This window comes from Sciurus vulgaris (assembly GCF_902686455.1).
Source record: "Sciurus vulgaris genome assembly, chromosome: 10".
Taxonomy (NCBI): domain Eukaryota; kingdom Metazoa; phylum Chordata; class Mammalia; order Rodentia; family Sciuridae; genus Sciurus; species Sciurus vulgaris.
The window spans coordinates 73,521,030-73,538,565 of NC_136470.1; the positions used below are offsets into that span (position 1 = coordinate 73,521,030).

Genomic DNA, 17,536 nt, shown 5'->3' on the forward strand with positions numbered 1-17,536 from the left:
ACAAAAATAACAATATTATAGTTCTATTTCATATAAACTGTTCTTTCAGTAATAGAGACATGCCTACCAGCAATACAGACTTTGAAAAACATTTCATTATTAAACTTTGCTATATTTAACAAAATTTAAATTCTTAATTGTTTGTTCATTTTTACTTTGTGTATCTTTGGGAGACATCATCCTAAGGAAGATTTCATCTTCACCTCATGGTTTGTCAGATGTCAAGGACCTCTTTTATAATACATAAATTCACAATAGCAGTTAGAGTACAACATCTCCCATGTCCCATGTTCTGCAGAACAGAACCATCACAGACGAAGGAACACACAGTGTGAAGGGCCTTTGTTGGCTCCTCTTGCTTGGCAGGCCCTTCAACGTAGACATTTATTCTATGAAGATCCATCCACAGTACCCTTCCTGCCTCATTCAAATACCTTACTGCAGAGGTGTTTCCTGGCCCAACTTCTCACCCTGTGCCTTTGAGTTCCAAGTCCATATTGCAAACTGCCCTGGACATCAACAATAGCAGCTCAAACATGACTGGATTAAATGGAAAGCACATCTTTTCCTTCCTAAATTTCTGCTATGCTTTGTTGCCTTGTGATCTCCTGCCTCCCAATCTTTCAGGTTCACCCGCTCCTCACCCACAAGCCCAACTGTTTTCCAAGCCCTGTTGATTCTCCTGCGGCCTGTCTTCCCTGTTTTTACTTCCAGTGCCTTGAGTGTCATTGCCATCTACATACTCTATCTCAATGGCAATGGCGATGGAGCTTCTTCCAAATCCCTCTTCCACCTCATTCTTCATTTACCACTGTTTCAGCTCTGGTGATAGTGGTTTAAAATTTTTTTTTTCTAAAGTAATTTGAAGCCATCTACAAGATTGATTTAATGACCATAAATTTTCTAGATGATAAAACCTAAAAGCAATTATAGTGCCTTTTAGAATTTTGACAGAATTTCTCTAGCAGTCATTGAATTGTCTGATCCTAACAATAACCCTGGCAGATAGGCAGGACAGATATTTCTACTTGCAGATGAGAAAACCAAGGATCAGAAAAACTGAACAACCAGTTCAAGGCAGTAAATGATGGCCAGGATCAAAAACCTAAGTTTTTTTTCCTACTTTACTGCTTTTTCTATAATATCATTTCATTATACACTAGTTGAGACATCTATCTGTACAGGCTAGAATCATAAGACTTATCTAAAATATGCCTGATGAGACTGTGCTCATAAACTATTATTTCACTAAGCTTTTATTTTGTTTTTGGTGGGGTGGAGAGAGAGCACGAGCTTGGGTTAAAAAAAAAATCAAGCTGCAAAAATTTGCTGGTAACTGAGAATAGAAGAATTGCCATGCTGCAAATCATATAATCTTTTTCAGAAGAAGACACAGCTAAGAACTTCAAATGTGTCAATATTAACAAGATAAGCTGAACCTCCTACTACAAAGTTGAGGAAAAGTAAAAGATAAACCTAGATTAAAATGAGGGATGAAGACTTAAATGAAGAGCATCCTTCAAGATAAGAAGACAGATGGCAGTGCCTATTCCTGTTATATGGCAAGACATTCAGACTGCTGATTAATGACAGGACACCACAGGAAGGGACTGATGGAAACTCAGGGTTATCATGCTTTCTGGGCGTGACAGGACAGTAGGTCTCAGCCCAATCAGAATGAATTCCCCTCTTTGAATCATAATATCTTATAATAATGCCTCCTTTACCAACCTGAAATGAAATTCATAGATGATATGACCTATCTACACAAAAAGTTTTTTTTTATAATATCCGGAAATGTAAAGAAGAAACAAAAAGAAAGCAATTTAATTTTTTAAATTTATATTTCAATATGTAAATGTTTGGGGATATAAAGACAATGAAAAGATCAGATGTACATAACTAACGTGTTATAAGTAAGTTTGGATTTCAAAATAAAAATTACCGGAAACCACTTTGGAAAAGTACAGAATAAAAAAGCAGAGGTACAGACTAACAGTACAAAAAGAATATTAAGTAATAATGGCAATGTACCAAAGTAGAGAACTGAAGAAGTACATTATCTTAAATGAGCTATGATTTATGTATTTATGTTTGTATGCATTTATTGCAGTACTGGGATTAAACCCAGGACCTCATGCATGCTAGTAAAGTGCTCTGCACTAAACTACATCTCCTGCCCAATCTTACTTGTTTATAAAATGTGGGGTTAAAATAATCTCCTCAGTTATGCCATGGGGGTTGAATACAAAGAAAGTATCACAGAAAATCTATCCTTCTATCTTGAAATCCTGTCAAGATATACAACCAATGTCTAGTCTAAAAAATGACCTTAGAGACTTTATTCTCTAAATGGTAGAACAAGGAATAGAAGATGAATTAGAAGAAATAAAAAACCATGATGCAAGAGGTAATAAAGCAGTGCATAACTGACTGGGGCTAATTTTAAGATAAACTGAAAAACTACAACTACCCCAAAATAAAATTTCTATTTCACAACCATGACTTATCATTATACACACAGAGGCAATAATATGAAATATCATTAGTCTATATTAAAGAAAACCAATGAGATCTCTGCATTTCAAGTGTCTCCACTAATTTAATAATTGAAATCTGAGCAGAAATCTCAAATCTCATATTATAAATTTTCAGTCAGGCTCATTGCTTTTGCAGTCATAACACTAAATCACTGAAATCCTTTTCAACTAAATATGCAAGTTAGAAATGGTATAATACTTTCAGAACAGAATGTGCAGAGTGAATAAATTATTTTGAGACAATATCTTTATCTCACTTAAGCTTCTCTCTTCATATCAATGGTGGTAGTAGGTAGAGTTCTAAAAATGATCCCACAAAATTATTGTTCCTTGGCTACTCAAACACCAACTTAGGCACTGCAGCATAGGGTTTTTGCAAATGTAATCAAGAGTCTCAAGTTAACTGATTTGAAGGTATGGAGACTTTGTGGGTGGACCCGACCCAACCAGGCAAACCCTTTAAAATCAGTTTTCTTGGGCTGGTGGCAGAAGGGAAAATCAGATACAGTCCAAGAACAAGGAAGATTCAACACTCCATCACTGGCTTTGGGGACAGACGGGACTGTGGGCAAGGACTGGAGAGCAGCTCCTAGGGGCAGGGAGTGACTTCCAGCCAACAGCCAGCAAGGAAATGCAGGCTTCAGAGCTTTGACTATAAGGAAAGGGATTCTGCCAATAACCTGAATAAGCCTGCAAGCAGATTATTTCTCTGGACACTCCACATAAGAAACCAGCTGGCCTGGCTGACTCTTTGATTTCAGTTTTGTGAGATCCTGAGTGAGAAACTCACCATACCTAGCTTCTGACTTAAAGAAATGTGTGCCAACATGAGTGTTGTTTAACGTGCTAAGTGTATGGTGTTTTGTTATACTGTACTTCATAGATTTAATGTGATAGGGTACAGTGATTCTCCATCTGTCTTTCAATTTGAAATTCAGCTGGGTGTGGTGGTACACGCCTGTAATCCCAGCAGTTTGGGAGGCTGAGGCAGGAGGATTGTGAGTTCAAAGCCAGCCTCAGCAACTTAGTGAGGTCCTAAGCAACCTGGCAAGACCCTATCTCAAAATAAAAAATAGAAAGGGCTGGGGATGTGGCTCAGGGGTTAAGCACCATGGGTTCAATCTCTGGTACAAACAATAAGATCAAATGTCAATTCATTTATTTATAATAGCTGCACAGTCTTTCCAATAACCAAATGACAGGGGTTTTAGAGTCTCATCTAAGTAATACTTTTATCTGGTGTCAAAATCAGAAAGCTTAATTTGACTTTAAACAGAGTGACCTGGAAGATGTGGAACAGAGTACTGCAATTCAGCTGAGCACAAGATTATTATTTATCTTTCCTCTATCATAAAGCATTTCTTTTTAAAGTAATTTTAGATAATCTGTCTTCTTTTAAAAAACACTAAACAAATCAGAATGTTTTTATTAAAAATAAGTTTAGTAGAATGAAACAGTATTACCCTATGTATATGTATGATTACAAGAATGGTGTGAAAAAAAAAAAAAGAATGGTGTGAATCTACATTGTGTACAATCACAGAAATGAAAAGTTGTACCCCATTTGAGTACAATGAATTAAAATGTAGTCTGTAAAAATAAAAAAAGATTTTAATAAAATAAATAAATAAATAAATAAGTTTTAGCTGGGTGCAATGGCTTACACCTGTAATCTAAATAGCTTGGGAGGCTGAGAGAGGAGGATCTCAAGTTTAAAGCCAACCTCAGCAACTTAGCAAGGCCCTTAGCAACTCAGCAAGGCCCTGTTTCTAAATATAAAGAAGGGCTGGGGATATTGCTCAATGGTTAGTGCCCTGGATTCAATCCCTGATACCAAAAAGACAAAAAACAAAACAAAACAAAAATCAAAATTTCTGGGAGAAAAACATCTGACTAGCCCAGTTTGGGTCAGGTATGCATGCATGGATCAGCCAGTTGGGGTCTGAGAGGCAGAGTCAGGGAACAGAGATGTAGATGCTATAGGTCTACATCTATAGACCTTGAACAGCAGGAGAACTTCCAGAGAGGATAAAAATCACTGAGCTAGGCAACTCCACAAGGCATATCAACCATGCTTATTTTTATCATACAGGGTCCATAACTAATGTGAGTTATGATTATTGATATTGAATTCATCTTGGAAATTACTGAACTATATGAATATCTGATTCCATTTTTGTTTAAAACTTACCTATGTAACATGTAGTCTTGAGGGAGAGAAACCAAAATATTAACAGTGATTATGTTTAGTCAGTGAGCCTTTAACCTATAAGCATTTTCTTCTCTATATTAATCTGGATTTTTCTACAATGAACATGTTACTTCTTATTAGTAGGAAATATCTTTCTCCTCTCTTCTGGTGTCTATAAGGAGGGATTTCTACCAAATATTATTGGTATTTCTCCATCCTTTAGCTTCTTTGCCTTGGGACAGGGATGATGATTCATCTTAGTGCAAACTGGGGGAGAACAAATGAGGTGTGCTCAAATCAGCTCCACCCTACAGGTTCCATAAAGAACCACAGTTCTGCCTTGGATGGAATGGGTAATGAGTCTAATTCTGGATTTCAGTAAGCAAAGCCCACTTGGCTCACACTCTAAACCATGTCCTCCAGTTTAGATTTCAATACTAATAAAAGTGATTTTTAGGATCCTTATGTAACTCCCTTGAGTTATTTCTCAGTGTTCAGAACCTAAACAAGAAATAGACATTTATTGAGCTTCCTGAGAGATGCCAAACAGGTTTTCAAAATCCTTCCACATTCATTTTTTTTAAAGGAAGTAACAAGTGAAATCTTTTTTAATTATCAATATTTTCTCTTTGTTACTTAATTTCACCTAACTATAGTCATAATTTACTAATCCATTATTGGCTTAATTTTCTTATTCTAATAGTAAAATGTCACATAATGTCACATAATTTAACACTGGGGAAAAAACTTAAGCCAATTTAATTCAGTGTGTTGACTACACATAGTGAATTGAAGTCCAGAGAGTTTAAGGCCAAGGTCACAGGGATAAACAATAGCAAAACCAAGCCTCAGTACCCAAATTTCTTTCTACCAATGTTTTTTATATATACTGTGACATCTAGTAAGTACAATCCTATTATTGCTTCTGCAGCATTTCTGCCAGTTTTTCTACATATTTTGTTTCTTTGATCAGAAAATCATTTATTCCTCAGTTGATTCCACCAACATGTGTCTCCCTCCTTCCCACTACCTGACAAACAGAACTTGAGAGTTTCTCTGGTTTGCTCTGAAATCAACTTTATGTTATACTAGGATTGGGCAGTCCTGCTTTTCTTAATGTTTGGTCATAACACTGGATTGTCTCTTAATAAATTTAAGTCAGTCTCTTAAAGCAACAGATTATTAGATTTTGTTAAAATCAGGAACCACCAGTACACTTTATTTTGATAAATTTCATCAATCTGTTTGCAGAAACATTAGAAACAATGCACTTGGGCTTACGCTATCATCCTATAGGCTTATGATACTCTTGCCATTCTCTTTTTAATTTAACAGGATTGTATAGCAGATAAAAAACACTATTTCTTGTTTAATCAAAAGAAAAACTATCCTTTTCAGAAAACTGTTTTAATCTCATTTTCCTCATTTATCTTTTGTTTTCCATTTTATTATTTGTAATATTTTATTTTAAATATACAATACCACTATTCCACAGAAAGCAGCACTGGCAAAGTTTGATATGTTCCTTACTTTTTCCACTATTTTCTTCAATTTTTTCCTACTGATTTTCCTCATCTGAAAACAACTACATATTTTAATTATTCTCATCATTTTTTACTTATGAATTAAGATGTTTAAAAATTCTGCAGAAATATAAAAAACAGTTGTCTTCCTTTGCTTACCCTCCTTCCCACTTCATTCTATGCTGACAAAATCTGATATTATCTAATGAAATTCCTTCCATATGGACACTGTGAAATCTATATTATAGTCTAAAGCTATACTGTCCAGTGCATTAGCCACTAGCCATGTGTCTATTTAAATTTAATGAAAATAAAATTTACATAATTCCTTAGTTCCACCAGCCATATTTCAAGGGCTTAATAACCAACCACATGTGACTATGGCTACTGTACTGGCAGCACAGATTTGGAATACTACCACTACAGGAAGCTCTACTGGACCGTGCCAGTCTTATGACTTAGTTTACCAATTTACAGCATAGTGAAATATCCTCTGATAAAGTTCTTTCAGAGTTCCATGACTTTTGTAGGTGTTTGCAACATCTCCATTTTTAGGAAATTGCACAGTCTGTTAAGAACCTAATGCTTTCTCCAACTCCACAAGGATATTTTTTCTCCTTCTAAGAAGGTCTAAGTTTAAGGTTCCAAGTTGCTTTTATGATTACATTTCTAAATCTTCTCTTTTCTCTTTGAAAAATTTTTTTTTTTTTTTAATGGTTCTAGGAATTGAATCCAGGGACCCTCTACACTGAACTACATCCCCAGACCTTTTAATTTTGAGAGAGGACAAGTTGTCAGGGCTGGCCTCCAAACTGTCATTCTCCTGCCTCATCCTCCACCATAGCTGGGATTAAAGGTATATACCACCTCATGCAGCTTGGAAATTGTTATTTTTGTTTTGAGTTTAAGAACTTAACAAACAGTGCCCAGAAAAGGAAAGAATTTTTTTGACAAAGAACACTGTGGGACTCTACATACTCTCAATAGCACACTGAGATGGGCTTTCAGTTCAGAAATGTTTTCTATAATCTTTTTCCCTAATTATTTATAAGTGAATACATTCTTACCACTCCTACTTCTGGTACCTTTATTTTTCGAAAGCAACAACATTCTCAATCAGTTCTGAGGTACATTGGTTCCACTACATTATTTACTGAGTTTCACTACTTTTCTGTATGCTTTGTTTTCTTCTTGTTCTGACATTCATGCACTCACTACCTAGTCTACCAATATATAGTATCTCGGTTGTGCCTGGCATTCCAAATTTTGTAATGTCCTTTTTTATATTTCAGATGGTGAACTCTGAAAATTTCCCAATGGCTTCTGCTCTGTAATCTATCTGATCTGAGACTATCTATGACAAGGAACCCCTGCCTTTCCTGAATCTTTAGGCTTACCTATTTCTGTGCACTGTGACCTCTTTCCTGCTGCCAGTGATATTTTTAGTTCCTTTTTTTTTTAATTTCAGCACACTCTCTTCTATAGTCATTAGCTCTCTCTCACCTCTTTGAACACCATATCAATTTGCTTCTATTTGCTTGAGTTGTCAAGCAACGAGGCTTGTGTGGGTGGGCTTCTATTTCCTACAGGCTCCCTCTTCCCTTCTAATGTTGTGACACTTGTTAATTACACTCAGATTTATTTTCCCCCTCTGGTTCTCACTCCCCTCACCACCCAGCAGTACTGAGAACTGAACTTATTTGAGCTACATCCCCAGTCTTCTTACATTGTTTTGTTTGTGATATCAGGAATTGAACCCGGGGGTATTCTATCACTAAGCTACACCCCAAGTCCTTTTTATTTTGAGACAGGGTCTCACTAAGTTGCTAAGGGTTTTGATAAAGTGCTGAGGCTGGTCTCAAACTTGCAATCCTCCTACTTCAGCCTCCTGATCACTGGGATTATTATAGGTGTGTGCCACCACACCCAGCCTTACACTGGTTTTGAAGTTGATTTTTCTGGGATTTATTGTCCTAGTTTGTGTTAGATGTCTCCACTATGATTTGCTTTGCTAGCTTTTCATATCTCTTTCAGAGATCTATTTTCTCAAAAGGAATCTTTGGAATAAAGGAACCCAACAAGTGCCTGTAGCTTGTGTTTCAGAAGTTCCTTCTTAATATATAATTTTAAGAAGGAAATTAGCATGCTTCTACAAAGAGGAAAAATATTAGAGATGGTCACGTCCCCAGACCAGTTCACAGAAGCAAACTTGAAGCACAGTACTGTTTTTAACACCTGAGAACCTAACCACCTAACATCTCCATGGGAGTGGTGGGAGGAACACATCCAGAGTTTGGAGCCCTCTTCTTCTTAAGGACACTTCAAGTACTTAAGATTTTGTTCAATTTTAGAAAAATATCTAGAATCAATTTCCTATTTCAGTAAGGATTTGAAGAGAGTGGGACATAAGGCATGAAGATTCTGACCAGAATAGAGATGGGGCTGAGCAAGCGTTAGTGCAGTTAGAAGACCTGACAAAAGTGGTTTGCTGTCCTTCACTGCCCCCCAGAACCAGTTCTGCCATTTCAGATAAGCTCTAGGGAAAGATCAGAAATGAGACTGGGGTATTTTTTCTTTCTTTCTTTTTTTTTTTTTTTTTTTTTTTTTTTGAAGATAAAGAAGTAGAAGGATCTGGAAGAGAATGAAAAGGAAAGGGAGTTCCAGTGATTCATTAGGCATTCCTAGATGAACAGAGGTTATTACGCAGGTTAAAGTGGTCTGTATCAGGGACTGGGGTTGTGACTCAATGGTAAAGTGCATGACTAGCATATGTGAGGCACTGGGTTCAATTCTCAGCACCACATATAAATAAAATAAAGGTCCCTTGACAACTAAAAAAAAAAATTTTTTTTTTTTTATTTTTAAAAGTGGCCTGTATTAGTCTCAACAGGTAACATCCTTGCAGTACAACCTTAACCCATCTGAATCCTCACTGTCAATCACATAGGCAAAGTCAATCATGAGTGTTTGAAAGTATCTTTGCTATAATTAGTCTTATGTTAACCAAAGATATTGAGAAATCCAAATTTACTCAGAAATCACTTAAATTGCCATAATGTGGCATTAACCTAATTTTTAATCTCTACTGACTAAAGCTAGAAAGTTAGAAAGATAGTCTATCTTATCAATGATTATCATGGATCAAAAAAAAAAAAAACAAAAAAACCCAAATGAGGTAAAAAGGAAACTTATTCACAGCTCATTATGGATGAGTACCATTTGTTTTATTTATTTATTTTGGCAGTACTGGGGATTAAACCCAGGGAGTGCTACCACTGAGCTATATACCCAGACATTTTTATTTTGAGACAGGGTCTTGCTAAATTTCCCAGGCTATCTTCAAACTTGGAATCCTCCTGCCTCAGCCTCTGAATTGCTGGGATTACAGGTATGTACCACCACACCCACTTGGATAAATATCTTTTTTTTAAAAAAATGAGATATAATTTATATACTATAAAATTCACCCTTTTAAATTGTACAACTTAATGGGTTTTTGTATGTTTACAAGGTTATGCGGCCATCATCGCTATTTATTTCAAGAACATTTTCATCATCTTAAAAAAATCCTGTATGTGCCCCTTAGCAGTCACTCCCCATTCTTCCCCGCTCCCCGTAACTCCTGGCAACCACTAATCTACTTTCTCTATGGAGTTGTCTATTCTGGACATTTCATATAAATGGAATCATATAATTGGGGGCTTTTTTGTGAGTCTGCCTTCTTTTACATAGCCTGTTCTGAAGGTTCCGCTATCATGAAAATTCAAGAAAGAGCAACAAAGTAGAGGAAAGGGACTAGGGGGAGAAATGAGGAGAAGGGAAAGGGAAATACTGGGGAATGAAAATGGCCAAATTACATTACACCATGTACATGAACAAATATGTAACAATGAATCCCACTATTATGTTATAGTGTACTCATTAAAAAATGGACAAAAAGGTACATCCAGGTATAACATGTATTAGTAATTAATTTGTTTTTATGGTATGGATACATTACATTTTATTTATTTATGAATAGCATTTGAAAATGTGCTTTTGCTGCCTATGTGAATTAATCCTCAGGATTACTCAAGATCCAACTAAAGATGATACATTATTCAGACATTTATCTATTGGCCCACAGCACTAATTATCAATGCTGATTATTGAAGTCAACTTATAAATTATATCATAGCTGGGTATGGTAGCACATGCCCATAATCCTAACTACTTAAGAGGGTCATTTGAATTCCAGGCCAGATCGGGCAATATAGTGAGACCCTATCTCAAAAACAAAAAATAAATATCATTATAATCTTCATTGTATCATGCATCTTGTGAGTATTTTGGTAAATACTTCTTGGATTTTTTACCTACCAACCTTTTTCTAAAAACTGCCTCTTTCCTCCAACCCTTCGGTATTTTACAGTAACCTTGCTCCTGTCTATAGGTGACTGGCCCAAGAATAAACACCTGACTTAATTGGGATCAATTAGCCCCTTACTGGGAATACAGAATTCTGTTTCCAGCTAGCTGCCCTCCTGATTGGAGGAGCTACAATCTTAGGAGATCTGGTTGTTACCATTATCTGTCATATAGACTACGAAGCTGAGAAAACTAGTCTTCAGGAACATAACACAACAGAGACAGAGAAAGAAAGAACAGTAGAGATAAAAGAGTAAGAATGACTGGGTTCCTTGTGGAGATTCAGCCTCCAGTTCTAGGTCCTTCCTAAGCCTCAGCTATATATATATCCCTGCCTTTGGCTTCTATGAGATTTTCTATGCACTTACAATAAATCCTTTTTGCTATTTAAATTAGTTGAGGTTTCTATCACCTCCAGTCAATAGTCCTAATGTAGTCATCCACACAACTAGAGATTAAGCTCCTTTTTAGCAAAGGCTCGACCTCCACACCACTTATTACCCAAATATATTTAAGTTACTACCTATGGAATAATTTAGAAAATTATTATAAAAAATACTCAAGACATTCTTGGATAATTATGCAGAAAACAATTAAATTTGTGTTCATTTCATTGAAAATCTACATCACTGTATCACCAACTCAATCTATCTTTGCATCCATTTTGCAAAAAATCATTTAATTTCCTCAGAAAGCAAGCAAGCTTCTTTTTGTATTACACTACTACATACAGATTTATAATTGCTTGGTGTTATAAGTCTTTTTAAATCAAAATGCTATAATCTCCCTAAGAAAATTTGAAGTTTCTTGATAATAAATAATTGCTGTTTCCTTTTTAAGCCAACTCTCATAGACCCTATTATTTAACATCCAAGCATTCAGAGCTATAAATGAGTAGCTGAACTCCCTGGATTTACCTTCTCCTCCTGGAAACGTGATGTATTATATAGCACTAATAATTCCCCTAAGAACAACTTGTTTGTAATTAACCAACACTACACACAACTACAGATTATACAATGCAGGTGACGAAATACTTTTTAACCAACCACACAGGAAGTGTGTCTTAGCAAGCCTGCTCCACTGCCCAGTCTGGGGGTTATGCCATCATTCACCAGTGCAGTAGTAATTCCCTGCACAGTCTTGGGAGTCTTCACTTCCTTACGTACAGTTCTTTTCCCAAAATCAAATCCAGAATTTGTCACTTAACTGGTTCTTAGTGGGGATAATAGGTATAAAACCCAAAATCCAAAATATTGTCTTAAACCGCTATTAAAAATTCAATAGGGATGAACACACTAATCCTTCAAAGTCTAAGATTTGGTTCTTGAAGTGGATTTTCTATCACACTGTTTAATGTCCCTTCCTTTCCTAAAACATACTTTACTCTTTAAAATTATATTTCTAATATTACAAAGTTTTAAAGAGATAAAATTCCCTTTAAATTATTGAAGCATTCTAGTTGGATATAACTCCCTAATACATCATTACTGGGGCAGTTTCTGATGATCTTGACCCCAAATTTCCTTCTCTGGCTTGAGGGAACTGTGTTAGCCAAACCTCTCAGACACAAAATTCTTTATATTTACTACTATGTCCTCTCAAAAAAAATTTCAAGCCTGTAAGTTTAAAACACAAAAGGCTCACACTAGGATCACTAGTTTTCTTAGATTCAAACTGTTAGGGGCTGGGCATAGTGGTGACACAACTGTAATTAATCTAGCAGTTCAGGAGGCTGAGGCCGGATGATCACAACTTGGTGAGACCTTGTTTCAAGATAAAAAATAAAAAGTGCTGGGAATATAGCACCTCTGGGTTCAATCCACAGTACTGCCAACAAATAAATAAAACTGTTGGTGTAGAAAACTGTTTAGATATCTGTTTTCTCCTAGTTCTTTTCCAAATAAGAAAGATAGATAAGAAATAAAGGAGTTGCCCAAATTCAGAGAGAAAGTTGGTAAAATCAGTATAGTTAGAGAAAGGGACTCAGGATCCCCCACTCGAAACTCATTTCATCATACCACCCACCTGAAATGTGTATGGACAATCCTGAAACCTCTCTGCTTTCTAGGAGGAAAAAAAAAAAAAAAAAAAACCACAGCTCTCTGCTTTTGAAATTGAGGGTGAAACTGCTTTTGAGTCACATCTGATTTCATGAAAGTAAATGATTTTTTTCTTAAATATCATTTCATAGTTCAGATTCCAAAAATTGCCACTGAGGTATAATGTCATGATAGGCTTGCCCTGGAAGCTAAGGGAAATGAAACTGAGTACTGGATCTTTCCTACAATCCTAAGGTTTTTCACCACAATGAACTGTGGCAGTTACTGATTTTGTGTACCCAAAGATGTCCCTATACCTCCTTTCCCATTAACAAAATCTACAGTCCCTTGGCTAAAGGCTGGGTATGCATCCTAAGCCTGGCTAATCAAGTATTGCACATCACTGGCAAGAATTTAAGTTGGTAAAAGTAGGGCCAATCCAGAATCCTTCTCCAGAACTGTTGTGTGACACAGATGCTGTGAAAAATGAACTTCCTCTCTGCTTCCCACCATGTGGAGAAGCTGTGTAAAGTAGGACCTGAGACCGGCATTCACAGGGAAATAGAGAAAAGCAGAAAAAGAGGGTCTGGTGATGCCAAATCTTCGATTCTCAACCCTGAGCTGGACTTTCATCTTTTAAGTTAACCCTATATCTTTATCAGTTACAGAAACCAGTACAGTCCTTTTTTGCTTAAAATAGTTTGAATTGGGTTTTTGCAATGGCTAACTCAAAAATTCTGACTTATACTTACCCCAGGAAATAAGACCAGGCTAAGTATATAACTTCACTATTTCCATTATACAGCCTCTGTAAATCTCTGAGTTTGTCAAAACTTATATTGCCCTTTATACTAGGGAATCCATAAACTGTTAAATTTTTTTTTTTTTTTTTAATTTGGATGCCTTGAGTTAGGCCCTATTCTCTTTCATCTCTGTCACTCCTAACACCCTGTGTACCCTTTTCATCATATGGCTCCGGTAAGTATCTGAGTTTCCCAATATTTCCCTAGGATATTCCTAGAATTTTAATAATTCAAATACAATAAACATAATAGAAGTTGAATATAAAATATGAGCCAAGTAACACTAATTAAATGGGATTTTACCTTACCAAAAAAATAGTCAAGTATCATTATGCTGAGACATAACTCAAACCAAACTCAACAGAGATATGGCTACTTTATAATTTAGTACCATGTTTTCTACTTTGTAACAATCAAAATCAATAACAACAAATCTCAAACCTACCTCCAGTAAGGCTCCAGTTTGGAAGAATTTCAAAGGCTTTTCAATTGAATAATAAAGGCTATGGTAGCTCCCCTTAGCCAGGTATGCTCTGACCAAACCAACTGCTATAACCAACCACCTATTAAAAGAAAAAAGTAATGGGGTGGGGTAAGTAGGATTTAAGAACACAGAAAAACACAGCAATAACAGAACCTGCTAAAGGTGACCTCAAGAACCAGTGATCCTGGACTTATTTAACGCTGTGGTTTGGATCTTAAGTGTCCCCGCAAAGGCGCAGGTGTTAAAGGCTTGATCCCAGGGTGGCACTATTGGAGATGGTGGAAGCATTCAGAGGTCAGGCTTAGAGGGAAGTATTTAGGTCACTTGGGTTGTGCACCCCCAGGGCATTGTGGGACTCTGGCCCTTTCTTCGACTCTCTGGCTCCCTGGCCATGAGGTGAGCAGTTTTGCCCCACCACACTATGATGTGTTGCCTCACCACAGGCCCAAAGCAATAAGGCAAAATTATCGTGGACTGGAACCTCCAAAACTGAGCCAAAATAAACCTTTTATCTTTATAAGCTGATTATCTCAGGCATTTGTTATAGTGATAGACTAACACATTGAATACAGTTCTCAAATGAAAAGCTGTAATGCACACAAGTGTTGTACCACCAGTAGCATCCCACCATGAAGGCCTGGCACCTTACCCATCTCGAGCTTGACTTTTTGACAAACTTGTTTGTTAAGAACAAGACCAATATGAAGGGAATAAGTTAATATGGTCCTTATACAAATAAATAAATAAATAAAGTAGGTTCCAGAAAGCCTAACACAAGAGGGGGAAAAAAAAAAAAAAACTGTTCAAGGAAAATTTTAGATGCCCATGGAGTTAGAGTAACAGAATGGAGAGAAGATGGTTTATATTATTTTTACAAGTTTCTCACTGGAACATTCCCATACCTTAAAGCTTATTTTAAAAATTGCAAAGGAAATAAGAATAAAGGATTGTTTTTTTAAAAATAAAGTACTTTAGCTTTCCCAAAACCAACTCAGAAAAGACAAATCAATAGGCTTTATTGACTTAAAAAACACAAAATGGGAATGCTCAGGCGTAATGCTAGGAATGCTACATTTTTGCTCTACTTTCCTTCTCAAGAATAAATGTTAGGCCTTGTAATTTTTTATTTGTTAAGTTTTATATTGAAACAAGTGACCTTTACTATATTATAGTTATAGACATATTATAGTTATGTCTTCTGGAAGACATGTACCTAAATTGTACCTTAATGTGCAATCTTAACTAGGTCTACAAACTATTATACAGGAATATCAAATAAAAGTTTATAAAAGAAGAAATGAATTCCTTAACTGTTTAACTGGTCCAGCCTGACAATAATAATTACTGCTCTAATTTATTGGCAGTATTTTAGAGCCTTACTTTATTCTCACAATCTCAAATTCTTTTCCTTACTGAAGGCATCACTCTATACATTTCACCTCATTCTCTTTACAGTTCATCACCCAGGAGTAAAGGCTCCTTTTTTTCTTCTCTAGAGCACCTTAAAATTTTTCTCCAGGGCAATGCTCTTATCTGTCAATGCCCTTGCTAGGACAAGAATTTTACTTACCACACAGACACACACACTCAACAGATTCCTGAATGTTCTTGTAAAAATCAATCCATGAGACCATTTATGTGAAAAAAATTAGTTCTTCATTGACCTGAGAAAAAAATGTCCTTTCCTAACTAGATCTATGATCTCTCAACACCTACCATTTTTAACACTAGCCGTAAGCCTATGTTCCTCCCAGGAAAATTTTTTTCATGAAAAAAATCAAAGTACTAAACTGTCAGTATATATCAGCATTTGTGTAAATATATATTAGCATGTGCTGGTATCAGCATCTGAAAGACACAATTAGGTGCCTCCAGGAAAGGAGTCTGTGGAAAGGAAGGACAGAAGGAAGATTTTCATTGTGTGCCTCCGTGTATATTTTGAATTTTGAACCCTACCAATGTATTACCTAATTCTAAAAATGAATTAGATCGGATGTTCACTGTACAGTTCCCTAAACTTTTCTGTATGCTTGAACATTTTCATAATAAAATTTTGAGGATAATTTTTACAAATGTATACAATTTTAAAATTCATAACAAATGGCCTGATCCTGTAATCCTCCTAACTAAAACCATGGGATCAAAGAACTGCGGAGCTGAAGGAACCCTGAAGATCACCTAACCCAACTCTAGTTCTTGAAGATTTTTAGAGGAAAAATCGGAGGCCTAGAGAATGACGGCGATTCAAAGTCACACGACTAATGCCAGAACTAGAACTAAAAACCTGCTAAGAAATGGACCGAAACGAGGCAACCCAAGGGGTCTACTCTCCCCTTCCCCCGTAACTCTGCCTTCCACTCCCCAGCTTCTTCCCTACCCCAATCCAGCCTAAAGTCTAAACTCATCTACAGCACATATCTAAAGCTCATGTATCTGGCCAAAAACTTTGAACGCTTTCCCACTATCTTTCAGATTAAAGCCCAGCCTGCATTTTGAAAACAGCCGCCTAAATGAATGGTCACTGCCGCCACGGCTCCCTCCACTCCCCCGGCCTGGCACAGCTCACCGTGCGTGACTAGACCGCTGGGCTGTCCTCCGCGCCGCGGGGTACCCGCCCGCCGCCCCTAGACCCGCACCTGTGGCCGGCCGGCCGGTCCCCGCGAGGCCCTCCGGAGCCGGCGCCCGGGCAGCCCCTCCGCGCGTCCCCTCCGAGCCCGCGTCTCCCGCGCACGGAATTCAACGCCCCCCACGCAGGCGGAAGCTCGCGGGCAGGGACCCGGGCCGAAGCGGCGCCCGGCCGCCCTCTGCGCCCAGGTGCGGGTCCCGGGCACCGGCCACTCGGCTGCACTGCGCGCGCGGGCCGCCAGCCGCAGAGCTCCCTCCCGGCCAGGCTAGCTCTCCGCCGCCCCAAGCCCCAGCCTCACCCCGCGGTCATCACCACATTGTAGATGACCAGGTACGCCGTGGCCAGAGGCCCCGGGCCCTTCTTCTTCCGCGTGCCGCCTGCTTCGCCCGCCCCGACCCGGCCACCGCCGCCCCCATTCCCTTTCGTCGCTGCAGTCGCCGCTGCTGCCGCCATATCAAGTGCCCGCAGCTTGCTCTCCCTGCGCGAGCACCTCGGACCCGACTCGGCAGGACGAGGGGGCGGAGGGAGGGATGAGAGGGGCGGGGCCGGGCGCGGGGCGGAGCCGGGACAGCGCCCACGGGGCCGCCATCTTGGATAAGGGCAGAGACGCTCCTGGCACTCCCGCCCCTCGGCTTGCCTCAGTCGCACCGCCATCTTGGATCAGGGAGATCCTCGCCTCCGCCGCGCTTCTGGTACTCTCCGGCGCCATTTTGGATTAGGTCAATGTGGCCCTTAGCCACCCGTGGCCCAGATCTGCTGTTTCAGCCCGCTGGATGCTTCGTTGTAACTGGCCGTTGGCTCTCCTATAACCCCTGCCTCCATGTTAGAGCAAAACGATTATGCTTTCTTTCTCTCGCCTATTCTTGGCTTCTCCCAGTCTCCTGATTTTCACCCCTGGATACAGGCCCAAGAAGCCTGTT

At 38.2% G+C, this 17,536-nt stretch overlaps 1 protein-coding gene across 1 annotated transcript in view; it reads right to left on the minus strand.

Annotated features, from left to right (window-relative positions):
• Positions 1–17,132, minus strand: part of HACD2 (3-hydroxyacyl-CoA dehydratase 2) — a 95,570-nt gene extending 78,438 nt beyond the window's left edge. Inside the window, exons 1-2 of the mRNA XM_079155355.1 lie at positions 16,915–17,132; positions 13,952–14,069 (exon numbers count right to left, since the gene is read on the minus strand). Of these exons, the coding sequence (XP_079011481.1) occupies positions 13,952–14,069; positions 16,915–17,069 (273 nt within the window). The 5' untranslated portion in view covers positions 17,070–17,132. The remainder of the gene's footprint in view (positions 1–13,951; positions 14,070–16,914) is intronic.
• Between the last annotated feature and the right edge of the window lie 404 nt (positions 17,133–17,536).